General features: G+C 33.8%; 1 protein-coding gene across 2 annotated transcripts; it reads left to right on the forward strand.

Annotated features, from left to right (window-relative positions):
• Positions 1-1,113: 1,113 nt before the first annotated feature.
• Positions 1,114-16,841, forward strand: LOC111059308 (zinc finger protein 239-like). 2 transcript variants are annotated; one of them, XM_039421381.1, is made up of 3 exons: positions 1,114-1,270; positions 11,723-11,882; positions 15,197-16,652. In XM_039421381.1, exons 1-3 carry the CDS (start codon positions 1,256-1,258, stop codon positions 16,057-16,059), a joined length of 1,038 nt encoding a protein of 345 aa, XP_039277315.1. In that variant the 5' UTR covers positions 1,114-1,255; the 3' UTR covers positions 16,060-16,652. The 2 variants fall into 2 exon arrangements, with proteins under 2 accessions (XP_039277315.1, XP_039277325.1); XM_039421391.1 differs by having other exon boundaries at positions 1,118-1,270; positions 11,744-11,882; positions 15,197-16,841.
• Positions 16,842-17,563: the final 722 nt, after the last annotated feature.

Genomic DNA, 17,563 nt, shown 5'->3' on the forward strand with positions numbered 1-17,563 from the left:
TGCTTAAAAATTGCAATATGCTAGAAGGGGCTAGGGTCCAGGTAGAGTTATGTTTTTTGATGTTTCAAAGGTAAAAGGATAGGTTAGGGGGTTAGGATTTTGCTCTGAACCACATGTTTGTGAACATGTTCATGAAATGAACCACATTTTTGTGAACATGTTCATGAAATGAACCAAATGTTTATGTTTTGTTCTAAAGATGACGAACAAATCTAAAGTATTAAATGTGAATGGGTTAGAGGTTAGGTTTTATTCAGGTTATATTTAATAATGTGTTATTAGGATAGGTTAGGTTTTTGCTTTGAAATTGCAATATGCTAGAAGGGGCTAGGGTGCAGTTAGAGTCATGTTTTTTGATGTTTCAAATGTGAAAGGATAGGTTAGGGGGTTAGGATTTTGCTCTGAAATCTAAATTATTAAATGTGAAGGGGTTAGGGATTAGTGGTTAGGTTTTTTTGGATTATATTTAATAATGTTCCATAAGGTTAGGTTAGGTTAGGTTTTTGCTTTGAAATTGCAATATGCTAGAAAGGGCTAGGGTCCAGGTAGAATTATGCTTTTTGATATATTTTCAAAAGTGGAAAGATAGGTTAGGATTTTGCTTTGAAATTGCAATATGCTGGAAGGGAGTAGAGGTTTTTCAAATAGTTATGTTTATTGATGTTTTAAATGTAAAAGGGGAGGTTGAGGGTTCGGTTTTTGTTTTGAAATGACAATATGCTGACTTAGTTATAGTGTTTTTAACATCAGTTAAATAACAACTGTTATATTTTATTAATTATATTTTTCAAAAGTACTCTTTCTTTTATTAAATAAAATAATAATATATCGATTATTATATTGAAGTAAATGATAAATCATCATTGGATAATAATATTTTCATCAAATAGAATGACGATTGGCTCCAGTTACAGTGCTCGGTAACCATCATCACAAAGAACGTTACATTCAAAGAACTGACTGAATGGAACGGGAAAAACCCGTTGCTAACGCATGCGCGATACGGTGCTGTCTGAGACAGTGAGTGGTTTGTGATTCTTCTAGTGTACGCTTTTGAACAGCTGATCGGCTGTAGGTACTGGCCATGAGTTGAGTAGGCGATGGTTATGGTTCTACCGTTCTAGCCTTGTAGTTACGTAAGCAACGCATGGAATTCTTACTCTTGGAAATTTATAATTTTTCTGACTAAAATCTATAACCAACCTAGAAAATAATTATTCATTTTCAGTTTCTTTGTTTTTGTCCTGTTAATGTAATGATGGATAAAGAGGTGAGTTCTTTGAAATTTTTATTCTTCAAATTAACCTAAAAAAGCTTTGCTTATACTGTAATTCAATTCATTGTTTCCTTTGTAACCTTTTTTGAAGAAACGACGAATTTAAATTATATTGATCACAGTAAATCTTATTATTATTGCAATACACGTTAAACTTACTTCTATTTTGTTGGAAGAATGCAGAATAATTTCATTTAATTGCAGTTTAAATTATCAGATGATGAATTTTAGGTTAGAAATAGTAGCATAATTACATAGTTGGTAATCAAAACCCAACAGTAGGCAGGCCTCTATAGTGAGGTCCACGTTATAATAACAGTATATGATCAACTTTGGTTTTGCTATCCTTGTCTATCATTTGACAAAGCCGGTGGTACTATCCTTTTCTAGGTCCACAACAATGCAAATTATTTTTTTGACAGTGTAGAAATATAATTAATGCAGAGAATCGGCATCACTATTCTTCTATCTTTATCCACTGCCATTATAACGTGGACCTCACTATAGTCCAGACAAATGGTCGTTTTTCAGGAAACAGCCCCGAAAGAATTTTTCCCGACGGTTCTATCTGTATTTTGGGGCCCTGAATTCGAATCTGAAATTTGCTGACACGCCAGAGGGCGGCTTCACCCCCAAAATTTCGGACTTTTTTAATTTCTCCATTTAATCTCGAGGACATTGAGTTTTTCGAGAAAAAGCATTCCTTACAAAATTAAAGATAATAAAATTTCCAAAATTTGAGTGGTCGCGCACGTCTACCATGTTTATTCAGCTATTCCTTGGAAATCGACAGCAATGTTATACATGGTTAATCTCGTCTTCATCTCCTCTATCGATGTATGTAGGTCTCAATGCTAGATTCCGCGGCCCATATACTAAAGTACCCCCATTTTTCGTTCCGGAGCTACGAATTTTCAAAAAAGGAGTATTTTTTGATGATTTTTCAAAATTATGCAAACCTAACACCTGTACCCTATACATCTTGAACCTTTTTCTAGTATTGATGAAAAACCACACATCATGTGGAAGAACAATTAATTTTAATTCCATAGGAATTTTCGAATTAAGTAGTGGTGGGAGGGGGAATACATCCAAAAATAGAAAATCATGTCCTGCAGTCAAAATTCAAATTTTTATTATAATACCTTTTCAAGGCCTTCTTTACAAAAAAGAAACATATTTCGGCTGAAATCATCTTACAAGGGTTATGTTCTATGAGTATCACTAATTATACACACAGTATTTCTTAATATTTCAGTATTTCTTAGTGTATGGGGGGGGGGGTCACGCATAAGGAAACGTCAAGGATCAAAACTTTGAACACTCTAAGTTTTGACTGGATAATCACATCTCCTCGTACTACATCTCATTCTTCTCAGCTCGTCAAGTGGTTCAAAGTCATCTGTCATAACTGAAATTTGTTAAGAAAATAGAAAATTCCTCCTTTAGTATATTTTATCCCATATTACAATACTCAGAAAAATAGCCAGTTTCTACATTCAAAACTGTGTATCTCGGTAACCCGAAATTATAAAAAATGGTACTTGATCTTGAATTTGAAGAACAGAATCTCCTCTTTCATGTGAGGTAAATGATTTTTGTAAAAGTATAATCGTGAAGTAAGATACGTTTGCTTAAAAAAAAATCAAGAAATTTGCGATATTTTTCTCATTTTAACAGTCTTGACGGTTTTTCTATAATACACAGTAATGCAAGAGTAATTTAAGACAATTACGCTCATAGAGCATGAAATTCTCTTTCATTTGAGACCAATCGCAAGTTTCTATCATGTTTCTATCAAGTTCTAAATAGTGTGTTTGTCTTTTCGGTCTCAAAATTTTATAGTTTTTTCAAAGTTTGGAATTTTTTAATTAATTGTGATGGATTCAATTCAATTTAATTTATTTTTTTAATTGAGGAAAAAATTTTGTGTGCTCTGAATTTTAAATTGAGTGTGTAATTTATTGAAGAATGAATGTTAAAAGACACATAACCTAGCTACATTTGGACTGTTTTATAAATTAGAATTGGAGCCGTTTTGGGCGTAAGTTAGCCTGTGGTACTTTTCTGTAAGTTGTGAAATTCTCATTGATTCAATAAATAAATAAATTTTTCCTATTATACTCGTTTAAGAGACTCTTGAATAATAGTAATATTGCAAGAAAAATGAGAAAATAAAAATAATTTTTTTCAATTTGCTGTAGCTTTTGAACGATATTGGAATCAGAAGTATAATTCATGGGAGTGAAAAGAGGAGAAAATTCTCTACAAGCTTAACTACTTTTTGGATTTTTTGGACGGGTCGGGCACGAAAAATCCATATCCATTATCAATAACTATAGTGAGGTCCACGTTATAATGACAGTGTTTGATTAGCAATGGTATTGCTATCCGTGTCTATCATTCAACAGAGCGGATAGCGCTATCTCTTTCTCACTTCGCTCTGTTGCCAGATCGTCTTTTAACAATGTAGAATAATTCATAATTAATTACCAATATATTTCATCTTAATTATAAAAATTCATTATGAAATTATTGAAAGATATAATTTCTTGCTTAATAAAATATAATTGATTATTTTAAATGATAATGAACCGTTAATATTACATCAATAAACCTATATCATCTACCATATATAGAAGGCATTGACAAGACAGAGGATCGGCAACGTTTTTCTCCTATCTTTTTCCACTCCCATTATACATTTTCATTATTCTCTTAGGTACAATCTATTATATTAAGCGAGAAATTTCTGTATATAGTTATTTATTTGGTTACTTATTTATGTCCAACGGATCTCGAAAACGGCTCTAACGATTTTCACGAAATTTGGAACATAGTAGGTTTATTATATAAAAATTAAATTGCTTTAGGTCTCACCCCTGGGAAAACTTGCTGAAGGACATGGAAAAGATAATAATTATTCATCCTTGGAAAAACAGATGATAATTTCGTCGTCTGTCGATAAAGGAAGATGCGAGTGCCTGTGTGGGAGAAAGAACACTACCTCCGTAAACAAAGCCGTAGTGCATTCGTGTGACGTCAGAACAGGTAGGGCTCCTAACAATACCTACTACTAAGAGTAATTGTAGGTATTGCTCCTAAACCAATGAAAACGCTAGCTGATATAGATCATCTGTAATCAACGAAATTTTATTGGTGTAGGAGCCCTACCTGTGCTGACATCACACGAATACACTACGGCTTTGTTTACAGAGGTAGAGAAGAGACAGAATTATGTTCAGCTGTTGAACTATTTGCAATCAATCAGCTTATCTCACGAGAAATATTATATAGAAATTTTAATCGACTTATCAAAATATCAGATTTGTTGACAGGACAAACGATTAAAGTTTATTCAAGATCAATTATTTTTTTATTTATATTAACAAATATTGTAGCAAACATAGTATATCATTCTAAATTAAAGTATATCAACATTTTTAGGGTTAATAATTATTTTACAGTTTCAAGTGATAAGTGAGTGTTATTTTGTTAATCAATTTGGTTTGTAAACAAAATGAAAACTTTCCTGTTTTCAAATGTTTGGACCTCAATTCAAATTTATGGAACATATCCTACTTTTTGGATCGTTTATAGTTTATAAATCAAAATTCGGAGAAGAAACAGTCTTGTGCTGGCCTGTTAGCCCTTCCTCAATCATTTTAATGAATTGTGTTCTGTTTATCAATAAATAAATATGAACTATGCTTTTGTACTCCAGAGCAAAGCTCTGTGCCCCGATATTTGATATATTTAGCGATCAATTTCTGTTTGTATATGTGTGTTTGTGGATAAATTTATGTATGTCAGACAGATTTCAAAAACGGATCTTACGATTTTATTAAATAAGGAATTTTATAGTTTCGCAATAAAAACCATATTTTGGAACAGGTCTCAACTCTGGGAAAACTCACTGAAGTTCCTTGAAAAGGGATTTTTGTTCCTTTAAGTAGCAACTGATCACAAGAGAGTTTTCCATAGTTTGTTGAAAACAAGAGAAAGAGAGTGTGAGCAAGTGGAAAAATATAACAGCTGTTCAGTTACTAAAATTGTCAACTTTATTTTTAAACATTGCAGGATTCATGAAATATCTGGAAGGATAGACACAGAAAATAACCGGATGATAGCAAAAGAATTTTAAAATGGAATTCTCCAAACATATATAATTATGATAGTTGAATGTAATGTTCATAGGGAGGTGGCAAAGATCCGATTAGTTTCTCAGCTTCTGTTGCTCTTTGATCCACACGCATCCGTCTTATGTCATCTGTTTTCCTATTTTTGTGCTCACAAGCTCAGTTCGTCATTGAGTGAAATGATTTTCATTATTTCATGGTTGGTATGCCTGTCATCGCCTTGACAATGATGATTGACTTCTGTCAATGACCGATGGAAATTGGGCTTGATATGGCTCATTGAGTCTGAATTGTATACGGTTGACATATATCCGGTAGATGAGTAATAATTATATCGTATTTTTTTCGCTGATTCAACTGAATAATGCTATATTTAACAACATAATGACAAAAATATTACTGTTAATCGCTAAGTGGCTTTGTTTACATGTCATATCTTGAGACCCACCAGTGATTGTAAATGGATTGAAATTTTGTAGAGAGTATTCTTATCAACAATATAGTACATCTTCATATATCATGATAGTAAATTATAATAGGTATTAGCATCAAATTCTGAGAGTATCATGAGAATCAAGAAAGAAAGAAAATTTACTTTTTGAGATATGAGCGTCTAAAGTTTAAATTTTTGTGCCAGAACATTTCATGTTCGGTGAAAGATAAAACCATGAGATTTTAAGGATAGATTCTTCATGGTATTGTTGATCTTCTTCCGAAGAAAATCTCATGGTTTTATCTTTCACAAAACTTGAAATGTTCTGGCACAAAAATTTAAACTTAAGGTGCTCATATCTCAAAAAGTAATAAAAAAAATAAATAAAATGTTCATTTCCCAAAAAAACTAAAACTACAACATCAATTATTACACAAAATATTAGATAAATTACAATATTACATACAATAGTTAGTTACAAAAAATTCTTATTATGTGTCCTCTACTTGTTTAGTTTTTTCTGTGTGGAAATTGACCTACTCCACTATGGCGTACCATGTTCTAGAGTAGGTTTTGTTAGTTTTTTGTGCGTATTATTAATTAGTTAGTGTTTAGTAAGTCATTAGGTGGTTAGTTGTTGTTTGAAATAATGTTTTCTATGTTCTGTCTTCCTTTGCTCATCAACCAATTGTGTACTATTGTTTTGAACTTTCTAGGATGATTAATCTGTTTAAAGTTTGCAGGAAGTAGATTATATAATTTTGGTGCTAAATGATTGAAATGTCTCTGGTATAGAGCCTTCCTTGCAACACTGGTGATGAGAAGATTCCTGTATCTGGTGTTGTGGTTGTGGTTTCTGGTTTGGAATGTTGTTGGGTTCTTGTGTAATCTGTATAGTATCTCCTTGGAGTAAAGCTGTCTTGCATCCATCACGTCAAACTCATTGAATAGCTGGTCTGATGAATAGCGTGGAGGCTTCTGGTTGATGACCCTCATGATCAGCTTCTGTACCCTGAGGAGCGGTTCAATGTGCAAGAAGCTTGCACCTCCCCATCCCACAATCCCATACAGCATGAGGGACTGTGCTAGAGAGAAGTAGATAACTCTTAGACATCCCTTGTCGACCAGTGTCCTCAGAATCCTGAATCTGTAGATGGTCTTCCTCAGTCTCCCGCATAATTCATTGAGATGATGATCCCAGCGCAGAAAAGAGTTCATAGTAACTCCCAGGTATTTCTGTGACTGTTTCCTGTGAACTGTGTATGAAGTGTTATTCCGTTGATTCTCGATTACTATCTCATCTCCTGTTGGCTGTCCATGTTGAGTCGCTGAAAAGGTCAGAAAGAAGGTTTTCTCATGGTTCAATGTTAGCAGATTTTCACCCAACCAGCGAGACACCCTCTGAAGTCCAGTCTCGGCTTCTCTCCAGGCCATCTCCCAGGTCGGTTCAGAGAACAGTAGAACAGTATCATCTGCAAAGGTGGTGATTGATCCATTGATTTCCATGTTGCATAATGGATTTATGTAGAGAAGAAAAAGAATTGGTCCTAGTACTGTTCCTTGTGGGACTCCAAATCATATCATTTGGAATGTGCTGCCCGCATGGAGAACTGTTTAAATTGCAATATGATTTATTATTTTAGTTTCAATTTTTTTTCTCTTGATTCTTTTCTGAAATTTTGTAGTTTCTTAAGATTTTGTATACTATTAATGTAAGACTCTATATATTCCTTCTTTCTCTTTTTCTATCTTTTGTTTGATCATTTTCTATTGTGATTAAATATACGAAGAAAGGCCCCACACAGGATTACCTTTGGGGCTTCATTTAGACTATGATGATAAACTTGTATTGTGCATGCGTGGGTGTTTGCTACACCAGTTATGTTATTTTATTCAATTTGTTTGTACAATGTTTGTTTTTGGTTGAATAAATTATTATTATTATTATTATTATTATTATTATTATTATTATTATTTTATTATTATTATTATTATTATTATTATTATTATTATTATTACTTTACAGTCAGCTTGTTGCTTATACATCCATTGACTCTGACACATTGTGTTCGGTTTGATAGGTAGCTCTTGAAAAGATTCCATGTGACTCCTCTTATTCCATAGTTATCAAGCCTTGAAAGTAGAATGTCATGTGACACGGTATCAAAAGCCTTCTTTAAATCTAAGAATACTGCTAATGGTTTCTCTTCAGTGTTTATTTTATTGGCAATCTGAGTGGTCACATAGTGGATAGCATCATTTGTACTGCGACTAGATCTGATGGTTTGGCGATAGAAGATTTTTTTCAAGAAAGCTGATCAGTCTTGTTTTGATACACTTTTCAAAAATTTTTGATAATGTACTGAGTAATGATATGGGTCTGTGAAAAATTTTTGATAATGTACTGAGTAATGATATGGGTCTGTAACAATTCATATCTTTCTTATCTCCTGTTTTGAAGATTGGACAAATGACAGCTTCCTTAAGACACTGTGGAAAAACACCTTCCTCAAAAATTTTGTTTGCAATATGTGTTAGAGGCTTGGCAAGTATAGTATTATTCTGTTTGAAAAAATCTGGTTTTAAATTATCGAGTCCAGGTGCACTATTAGTTTTAAGACTATTAATGACTTTTATCATTTCGTCCTCACTGACAGGTGTAAAGAATAATGACCGGCAGACTATCTGATCAGTTGCCGCATGCAATGATCGAACAAAAAAAATTTCCTGAGAAAACTTTTTAATTTTGATAGCTTGATAGTATACTAATCGTAAAACTTTGAAAAATATCACCAGTAGAAAGTTTATTTTTAACCTTTGCACAGCCTTAAGGTATCCCTTACCTATACGATGCGGATCAAATACGACATTTGTAGTCTCCTATCATCCAGGAACAATACCCTAAAATGTTCGACACTACTTCTGAATATAATACGCACAGTGTATGTATGCCCAGTGGTCACGTATGGAAGTGAAGTGTGGATATTATCATCCAAGGCTGCAGCGAATCTAGACCGCTGGGAAAGGAAAATGCTGTGTACAATATATGGACAATATATGTGTGATGAGGGTGTCTGGTAAATAAGAAACAACAATGAATTAGCTGCTCTCTATAAAGAGCCACCCCTGTCTGTATATGTCAGACTGAACCGCTTAAGATGGGCGGGGCATGTGGAGCGGATGCCAGACTCTCGGTCTCCCAGAAAAATATATATGGGACAACCAGGAGGCAAAAGACCGTTGGGAAAGCCAAGACTGAGATGGGTGGATTGCATCTCAAAGGATGCAGCAGAACTTCTTCGCATCAGGAATTGGAGAATGAAGGCAAGAGATCGTGATGGATGGAGGCGCAATATTGAGTAGGCCAGAGCTCGATTTGGGCTTTAGCGCCATCGAAGAAGAAGAATTATTGATTTGTTTTGAATACGGTATATTTTTTTTTTATACTTATCTTTTTAATTTTTAGTTTCTTCGTATTGTACCTCATTTATTAATTAATTTAAGTTTAAAATAATATGAGAGGAAAAAACAGCTGGGAAGTTCGAAATCATTCTAAGAAATTGGCCATTTCTTGGTGTATGGTAATATGGGTTAAAGTACACTCAACAATAAATTTTCAATTTTTCAACCAAATTTGACTTGTGAATGATTTTGAACCAGCTTGAAAAGTTGAGAAAAATGTCAAAAGTTATGGGTGCCGGTTGCAGAAAATCCTGTTAAATTTTAACCGAGATTAATTCCACGAGAACCAATCAGAGAAGCCGTCTTATCAAAAAGGCCTTCTCTGATTGGTTATCGTGAGATTAATCACGGTTAAAATTTAACCGGCTTTTGAACAATCGGGCCTGAATGTTTGAAATTTAGATCCTTTGAGTGTCCACAGCAAATAATAGAATAAAATGCGTCTAATGGGTGATTCTCATAGAGCATGCACTTATAACATTGTGAGAAATTTCAATCTGAGGACAATAAATTTAGTTAGTGATGATGGTTGAAGCTAGAAATGGGGTGCTTACAAAATACAAGGAGTATTGTTATCAGATGTACCTGGAAATCTATATGAGATAGAGTGCTCTACTTGGTCTCATGTCGGTTGGAAGTCTATTGTTTCTAGCAAGCGCATATTCAACTGCTTAGCATATGCTAAATGGGTGCCTATGTTTAACGCTCTACAGGATTTAAGCGAAAATACCTAGTCTCATGATTCTTTAAAAATAAATCCAACTAATTGTCTACATTTTATGCGCAATATTTTTACGCAAATTATTAAAAACAATTGTTTTTCTAGATCAGTAACATTTTCATGTCATGAAAATTTGAATATGTAGATTTCGGTACCTCGTTTACAAGAGATCTTTGGCATCCTCAAACAATTCTCCTGATATTATCAAAGTTTCATCCTGATTATTAGTTTGTGAGAAACTGAGTTGGAAACGGAAAGGAACACTATTTACATATCAAGTCTGATTCTAATTAAATTCTATTTATCTTCTGAATGAGTAGATTCACATTAAAAGTTCAAAGGACAAAAATATGCGTAATTATCAGTTTTGTAGGATTAAACGTCTTTTTGGAGCAATCCTGGAAAGTTTTAAAAAATGTTCGAAGTTTAGGTAGTATTGTAGTCAAGTGGCCCTTCGCCGATAGGCAAAGCTATGTATAGATGACTATATTCGTAGACAAAAACCTAGGCAATCTTGAAAATGATTGTTATAATATTGTGTGTAATAGAGTTGTTCAGTATTTCAATTCACTATCCCCAACCGTTGATGCGAAGAAAAGTAAAATGGTACATTTTAGTTCAAGAAACAATGCATTTGATCTACAATTGTTCATTGAAAATGATTGTGCTATTAAAACTGATTCTGTCAAATTACTTGGCCTTCAGTTGGACTCTAAGCTTGTGTGTGATGAGCATGTTAATGCAATAGTTAATAGAGATGGACACGTTAAGCCGTCGGTCCCGGCAGCCTAAAAAGCAGTCGTTAGGTCATGTCAGAGGCCCTGAAATTGATCAGTTGCGGCCTGAAAACTCTGACACCAGACCTGAGCTAGCCAGGTCACTCGATATTATTATTATTTTTATTAGAGTGAGTAGAGATCTTTTTGTATCAAGAAATTCAGTAACACTTCTACCAATACATGTCTCTAGAATGATATACTTTGCTATGTTTTATCGCCCATGTAGCTTATGGGACAGAGCTGTGGGGGAGCACTGCTGATTCACTAATAAAAAATTTCAAATTACCAAAGAGCAATTTGTGATTTGGCGGGGCTCAAGTTCAATGAGTCATGTAGAGAGGCATTTTGTTTATTTGGATATTCTAACTCTACCCTCAATTTATATGTCCAAGCACAGAATACAATAATGCTGTATTATGTGGTATAAGCTATTAATAATCACTCGCTTACAGTACAACCACATCTCAGAATTTGCCACAAACGCCGACTTCCACGATCACGATACGTGAGTTGGAAAAAAATTAGCTCTAAAACAGCTTAGATTCCGACCATATGAGAAAATGCCTTCTTACATTGGTGCAAAGCTTTATAATAACCTACCAATCGAGCTGCAGTCCGTAGCTAATACAAAAATTGAAAAAAAAGAAAAAATTAGAAAATTTTCTTGCTTCAAAAGCTTATAATAGTATAACTGATTTCTGTGATACAAGATGGAGGCATATTTTTATTCATAAATTATCCTATTACCTGCACTATTTTTAAGACAATGCTGTAGTGTACAGTACCTGCTTCCTCTGTATTTATTACATGTTTTTATGACGATATTCAACTGTTTGTTTTCTTTTAAAATGATGTGTTGAATAAATATATTATATTATCTCAAGTATAACAACAATTGATCTCTTCTTATAGTTACCAATGTCAATATTGCAGATGGCTACAGTTGCAGTTGATAGCAGCCAAGGACCAGCACCAGAGTGCAGCACTGCAAGCTCTTCAGCCAATGATGATTCCAGCCAACAACATCTAATCCCTGGCTACAATCTAATATTCATCAAAGAGGAAGAATATGGTGAGATTAATTTTATTTTTTCATTCAATTTTATGCATCTGATAACACTAATTATAATGATTGTATTATGAATGAATTATTATCTCTTTTTATCTCCATATTTTGGCTCAAACCCGCTCATAGCTGAAAGTTTTTGATCAGGTCACTCCCGTGTTTTTTTCCAAAAATTGTTGATTTAGCCAACTCGATTTTCAATTTTAAAATAATAGTTCTGTTTTACCCACGATCTTATTAATCTCAATTTGGTTTTTGTTATTTTATCCTTAATAAAGTCTTCCGGAATTTTATTTATTAGTTAATTACTCCGAAATTCAAATTGGTGTTTACTAGATGTTAATGAAGTAAAGTTAATACTGAAAGCATTTACTACTAGTTGGCCGTATATTATAAGGGATTGTGCGACGGGTAAATTGGTGTGTATTTTTATTAATAAAACGAATTAAATCTGTCACATAAGTTTGACGTAACGTTGGTAGATCCATCTCTTCAAATATAATCTGCTGGGATAGAGTCTGGGTCTTCTAAGCGCAGCTCTAATAATATGCTTTTGTATTATAAAGTTTTTTTTTAAATGAGTGTGATACGCTGCTCTGCTCCTCATATATATGCTCTTCCATTATATTATAATGGAAAAGTGAATGAGCATAAGCGTGTAGTAAATCGTTCTCAAAATATTCAAGTCTTTTAATTGGTTAATTCTGTAAAAAAAATGTTATTAAATATTTCAGTTTGAAGCATAGATTCTGAATGTGAATGTCCCATTTAATATGTTGATCCACGGAAACACCTAAATATTTCTATGCTATATGCAAAATTTCAAGTTAGTCATTTGAGTAGTTCAGACGTGATGATGCGTCAAACATAATTTTCCTATTCCGTACGAGTATAAGCCAGTTATTTCCTTTATTTTAGTACAGATAACTGAAGAAGACATAATACTTGAAACACTCACAGTATCATATTGATTTTTTCAATCGATTAGATCCTCCTCAATTTGAATCCGGCAGACTTTTGCTTTCCCAATTCCAAACAAAATACCTACAAATTCGTTTCACTCTTAATTTGTGTCTAATAGTACATTATAACTTGAGAATATAAATAATTACGGTAGTAATTTCATTGTGATCATGCTTTTCTAATGATGCAGCATGAAACCCATGTCCATTTCATTTATACTGGTTGTAGAATTTTACATAACACTACGTTCGGTCAATTACCTAAAGTTAAAGTCATTCAGGGTGGGTGAGAAGTCCGAGAACGGCTTAATATCTCATACACAAAGGTAATTTGAAGGTGGGTGTGATTGGGGATCATACTAAAAATGACCATCTGGGAGAGTTCTATCGATGGTGGGAAATTCAGCTTTTATTTAATTTTCGGATCGAAGCTGCTTTTTTGGACCTTCATTGACTGGGCTAAGGGTATTCGGAAGCTATCACACAGACAGACCTTCATGCGCTGACACACATGATATCAGCCAATGTACCTAGAATAATACATATATGTACTCTAGGTACCTTGATTTCAGCTAGTTAATATACCATTATGTAGAACATAATTTACAACTTTTACATCAACAAACTGATACGGGTTGAGATATCAATGTGCGTTTTTCGCCATTCATTTTCTCTTGCAACTCTGTATCGAAATCTTATATTAAAACCTTCTCATTTAAAAAAATGAGTTTGGATTCATATAAGGGACAAAAATGTTGAAGCGAAAGAGTAATTTTTCATTTCATATAGTAGGATCCATAATGAAACCTCCTGTCAAATTATACTTTCTTGTAAAAAATATTCAGATGAGTGGCGTAGCCTCAAAACTTACCTAGGGCTAGCTCTCCTGGCAAATCCAACCGCACAGTAATTTTAAAATCACCTTTCAAAAGTAAAAAACTTTGTAAATTATTAATACAGTAGTTAATACTTTCAATATCAGCATGGAACTATAAAACTAAATTCACCCTATTTGTGCTTCAAACAGCACAAACTTTACTCTTGCAAAGCATGGGTTACCTGCTACTGAAAAATTAAACAAACTTGTAAAAGCAATAGCTTCAACAGATCGAACCAAAACTGGCAAAAACAAAATATAACCTCAAAAAATAACATTTCAAGCCAGCACTCAACTCGCATCGGCTTCAGTCGGCTGTTATCGCCAATATTCGGACGAATGTATGCGCTTCCAAGAGCGAAGCTCTCGCTCCGATTCACTGCAATGCAAAACGAACTACTCACCCGCCACCCCTCCTCCTTTCAGAATAACATTGTTATTATAGGCCGATAGTCTAGTGCTCAGCTTTGCGCTAGCTTTGCGTATAAGGCCTCATCGTGCCGCATCACCCACTCCAATTTTGAGTTAAAACATGAAGCCACTACTGTTTTTACGAAACTTTCTACCTCTCTGAATAATATATGGATAGTAATAATTATTTCTTGAAACTAGTTGGGCTTTGCAGCTAACCTAGCTAGCATTGAGAATACGCTACTGATTTAGATGTTTTCATAAATTTCATTTTTTCTGGCGCAAATGTGCTAGAGAAGGCACTCCCTAGTCATTTTCGGGTAACAACCATGGAAGATGTCTCAATTTCTTGAGAAATTAGAGAATTTCTAATTTCATTATATGCTAATTTCTAATTTATAATTTCATTATATACCAGCATATAGTGAGGAACACAATGATGATAAGTCGATATCACAGGCAAACACCTCACAATCAAAATGACCGCCAAAATGTTCAGGGCTTTGTTATATTGCTTGTATTTTGATAACTGTTCATGATATTCCACTGTACTTTGCACCAAAATATTCGGAGAATCTTCCTCTAAAATAATTGTTATATAATGGTTTCCTCCAAAACGCATATTTCATTTGTTATAACCTTCTTAACCTTACAAACCCTGTTTTTCTTCATTTTCTTGAATTTTTCCTGTTATAACTTTTTTGTGCAAGAGATACAGGTAAAAATTGAATCTATAGTAAAAAAAAAAACACAAAAAAGTTATAACAGGAAAAAATTTAAAAAGATTTTGAGGTGTTTACCTGTGATATCAACTTATCATCATTGTGTTTCTCATTATTATACTAGTTGTAACGAAGAAATTGAGACATCTTCCACGGTTGTTACCCGAAAATGACCAGGGAGTGCCTTTTCTAGCACATTTGCGCCCGGACCATATAATTAAGGTAAGGCAAGAAACATAGTGTGAGTGTACCTCACCAGATTTTTATCATTGCTTTATTGTCTCTATTCTGCTTTAATCCTTTTATCCTTTAATCCTTTAATCCAATTCGCATTATTATTGTCTGCAGTTGAGCAAGAGGCAGAAGGAAGTTCAGTGGAGTATGAACCGGAGATGTGGCCTTCAAACTGCAGCACATCTGGAACTGTCAATGCAACAGAAGTGGGCGGAATGAATCAATCAAATGTTTCAATCTCTCTACTAGAAAGATGTACTGAGCAATCTGCGGCTGGGAAAAAGATGAAGCTCTACAGCTGTGCTGACTGCAACTACAAAGCCCCCGGGTTTCAAACTTTCAGGAGGCACATTAAAAAACACACAGGAGAAACTCTTTTCAGCTGCGAGTATTGTGACTATAAATGTGCTCAATCAAGTAATTTGAAATCACATATCAGAACACATACTGGAGAAACACCTTTTAGCTGCGAGTATTGTGGCTATAAATGTGCTCAATCAAGTACTTTGAAATCACATATTATCAGTAAACATACAGGAGAAACACCTTTTAGCTGCGAGTATTGTGACTATAAATGTGCTCAATCAAGTAATTTGAAATTACATATCAGAAAACATACTGGCGAAACACCTTTTAGTTGTGAGTATTGTGACTATAAATGTGCTCAATCAAGTAACTTGAAATTACACATCAGAACACATACAGGAGAAACACCTTTCAGCTGCAAGTTTTGTGACTATAAATGTGCTCATTCCAGTCATTTGAAGAGACATATCAGAACACATACAGGCGAAACACCTTTTAGCTGCGAGTATTGTGACTATAAATGTGCTCTATCAAGTACTTTGAAGAGACATATCAGAACACATACTGGAGAAAGACCTTTTAGCTGCGAGTATTGTGACTATAAATGTGCGCGTTCATGTAATTTGAAATTACATATCAGAACGCATAAAGCAGAAACAAATGCCAGCTGAAATTTTGAGACTTCATATGCACTTATTCAAATTCATGTAATTGTGTTTGGTAATAGGTAAAGTTTGTTCTGCTGCTGAAGTTCACCAATAAACGCTGATTTCCTGCTGAGACAACTAAGGCATTGTACCCTTCAGTCGGCTAGTGTTACCTGGTCGCGGGTTCAAATCCCGATGGTAGGCATAGTCGTTTGATTATCTGATCAAATCACCCTCGAAATTAACATTACCCATGCACAAGCTGAAAGCTCATGTGGACATCATCTGCAATAAAATAACAAAATTATCAAGTCATTTGATAAATAGTTTAAATTTATCAGTCTGCATTGTTAATTTGTTCATTGATCATTTTTCCTGAAATACGTAAATATTGCTTGCTGTATAGCTTATGTATTTCTTTGTTATTTTTCTTACATGTGAATTTCTTCAATTATTCCTTTTCAACTAATTTTGAATTGAATATCATTTTCTCCATAATATGAGGAAGAGAGAAAGTGAGTACTTCTTGAAAACAGTTTATTCTTAGGAGGTAGATCTCTGTAAAGTTTTATGTATTTTATGTTTCATTTTTGTATTTACCTTGCTCATTAAATTATTTGATTGAAGTAACCTTTATCTGACAACTGCTTCATGCAATAGGAATGAAATTTCTTGTCCTGGTAATTCAGGAAAATTAGCCTTGATGTACTGTGCAATATATATAGAATAGAATGACTACCTTTATTTTTGCTAGAGAGCGAAGTTAGGGCACAGTCGGCCCTCTCTTACACTCAACTACATATTATAACAATACCAAAAAAACAAATAATATTATTAGAAAACATCAATATCTACTTATTTAAAATAATAACAAATTTTAAATTATTGACAAGAGAGAAAAAATTACCTTGAAATTAAAACATAACAATACTGAATAATAATAGTATTTTGTGATAATCACTGTAGCAAAAGAAAAGAAGATAAACCAAGCAATTCAAAATACAATACAGTACAAAACAGCTGAAATGTTTCTTATACATTCCATTTCCTACTTATTATCACTATTTAAATCTTGAAGTGGATATATAATTATTTATTTTTATTACATTTTCAATTTTTAATATTTAATTTTCTATATTTTTCAATTACATTTTCAACTTACTTATTCAAAAAGTAATATAGATTCATACATTCACACACACACACACCACACACACACACACACAAATACACACCAAGTAATATATATATATATATTAATAAGAATATATATTAATCAATACAATGTCGTTAAGTCGCCCCAGCTAGCTCCCCTCACTCAATTCATGACAGCCGCACTGAACCGGGATCGCTGCTTGATTGTCCTCACCTCCATTGGTAGCGAGTTGCACAGTCGGCAGGCAGTCACATGAAAAGACCCTCACCATTACGATGCCTTGGCACACTCAACACCGACAGACTATTCCGTATACCACCTCTATCAACCTCTCCCAGAAAGCTAAATCTAATGCTTAAATATTCAGGGCTC

The sequence above is a fragment of the Nilaparvata lugens genome, chromosome 1, assembly GCF_014356525.2.
Source record: "Nilaparvata lugens isolate BPH chromosome 1, ASM1435652v1, whole genome shotgun sequence".
Lineage (NCBI taxonomy): Eukaryota > Metazoa > Arthropoda > Insecta > Hemiptera > Delphacidae > Nilaparvata > Nilaparvata lugens.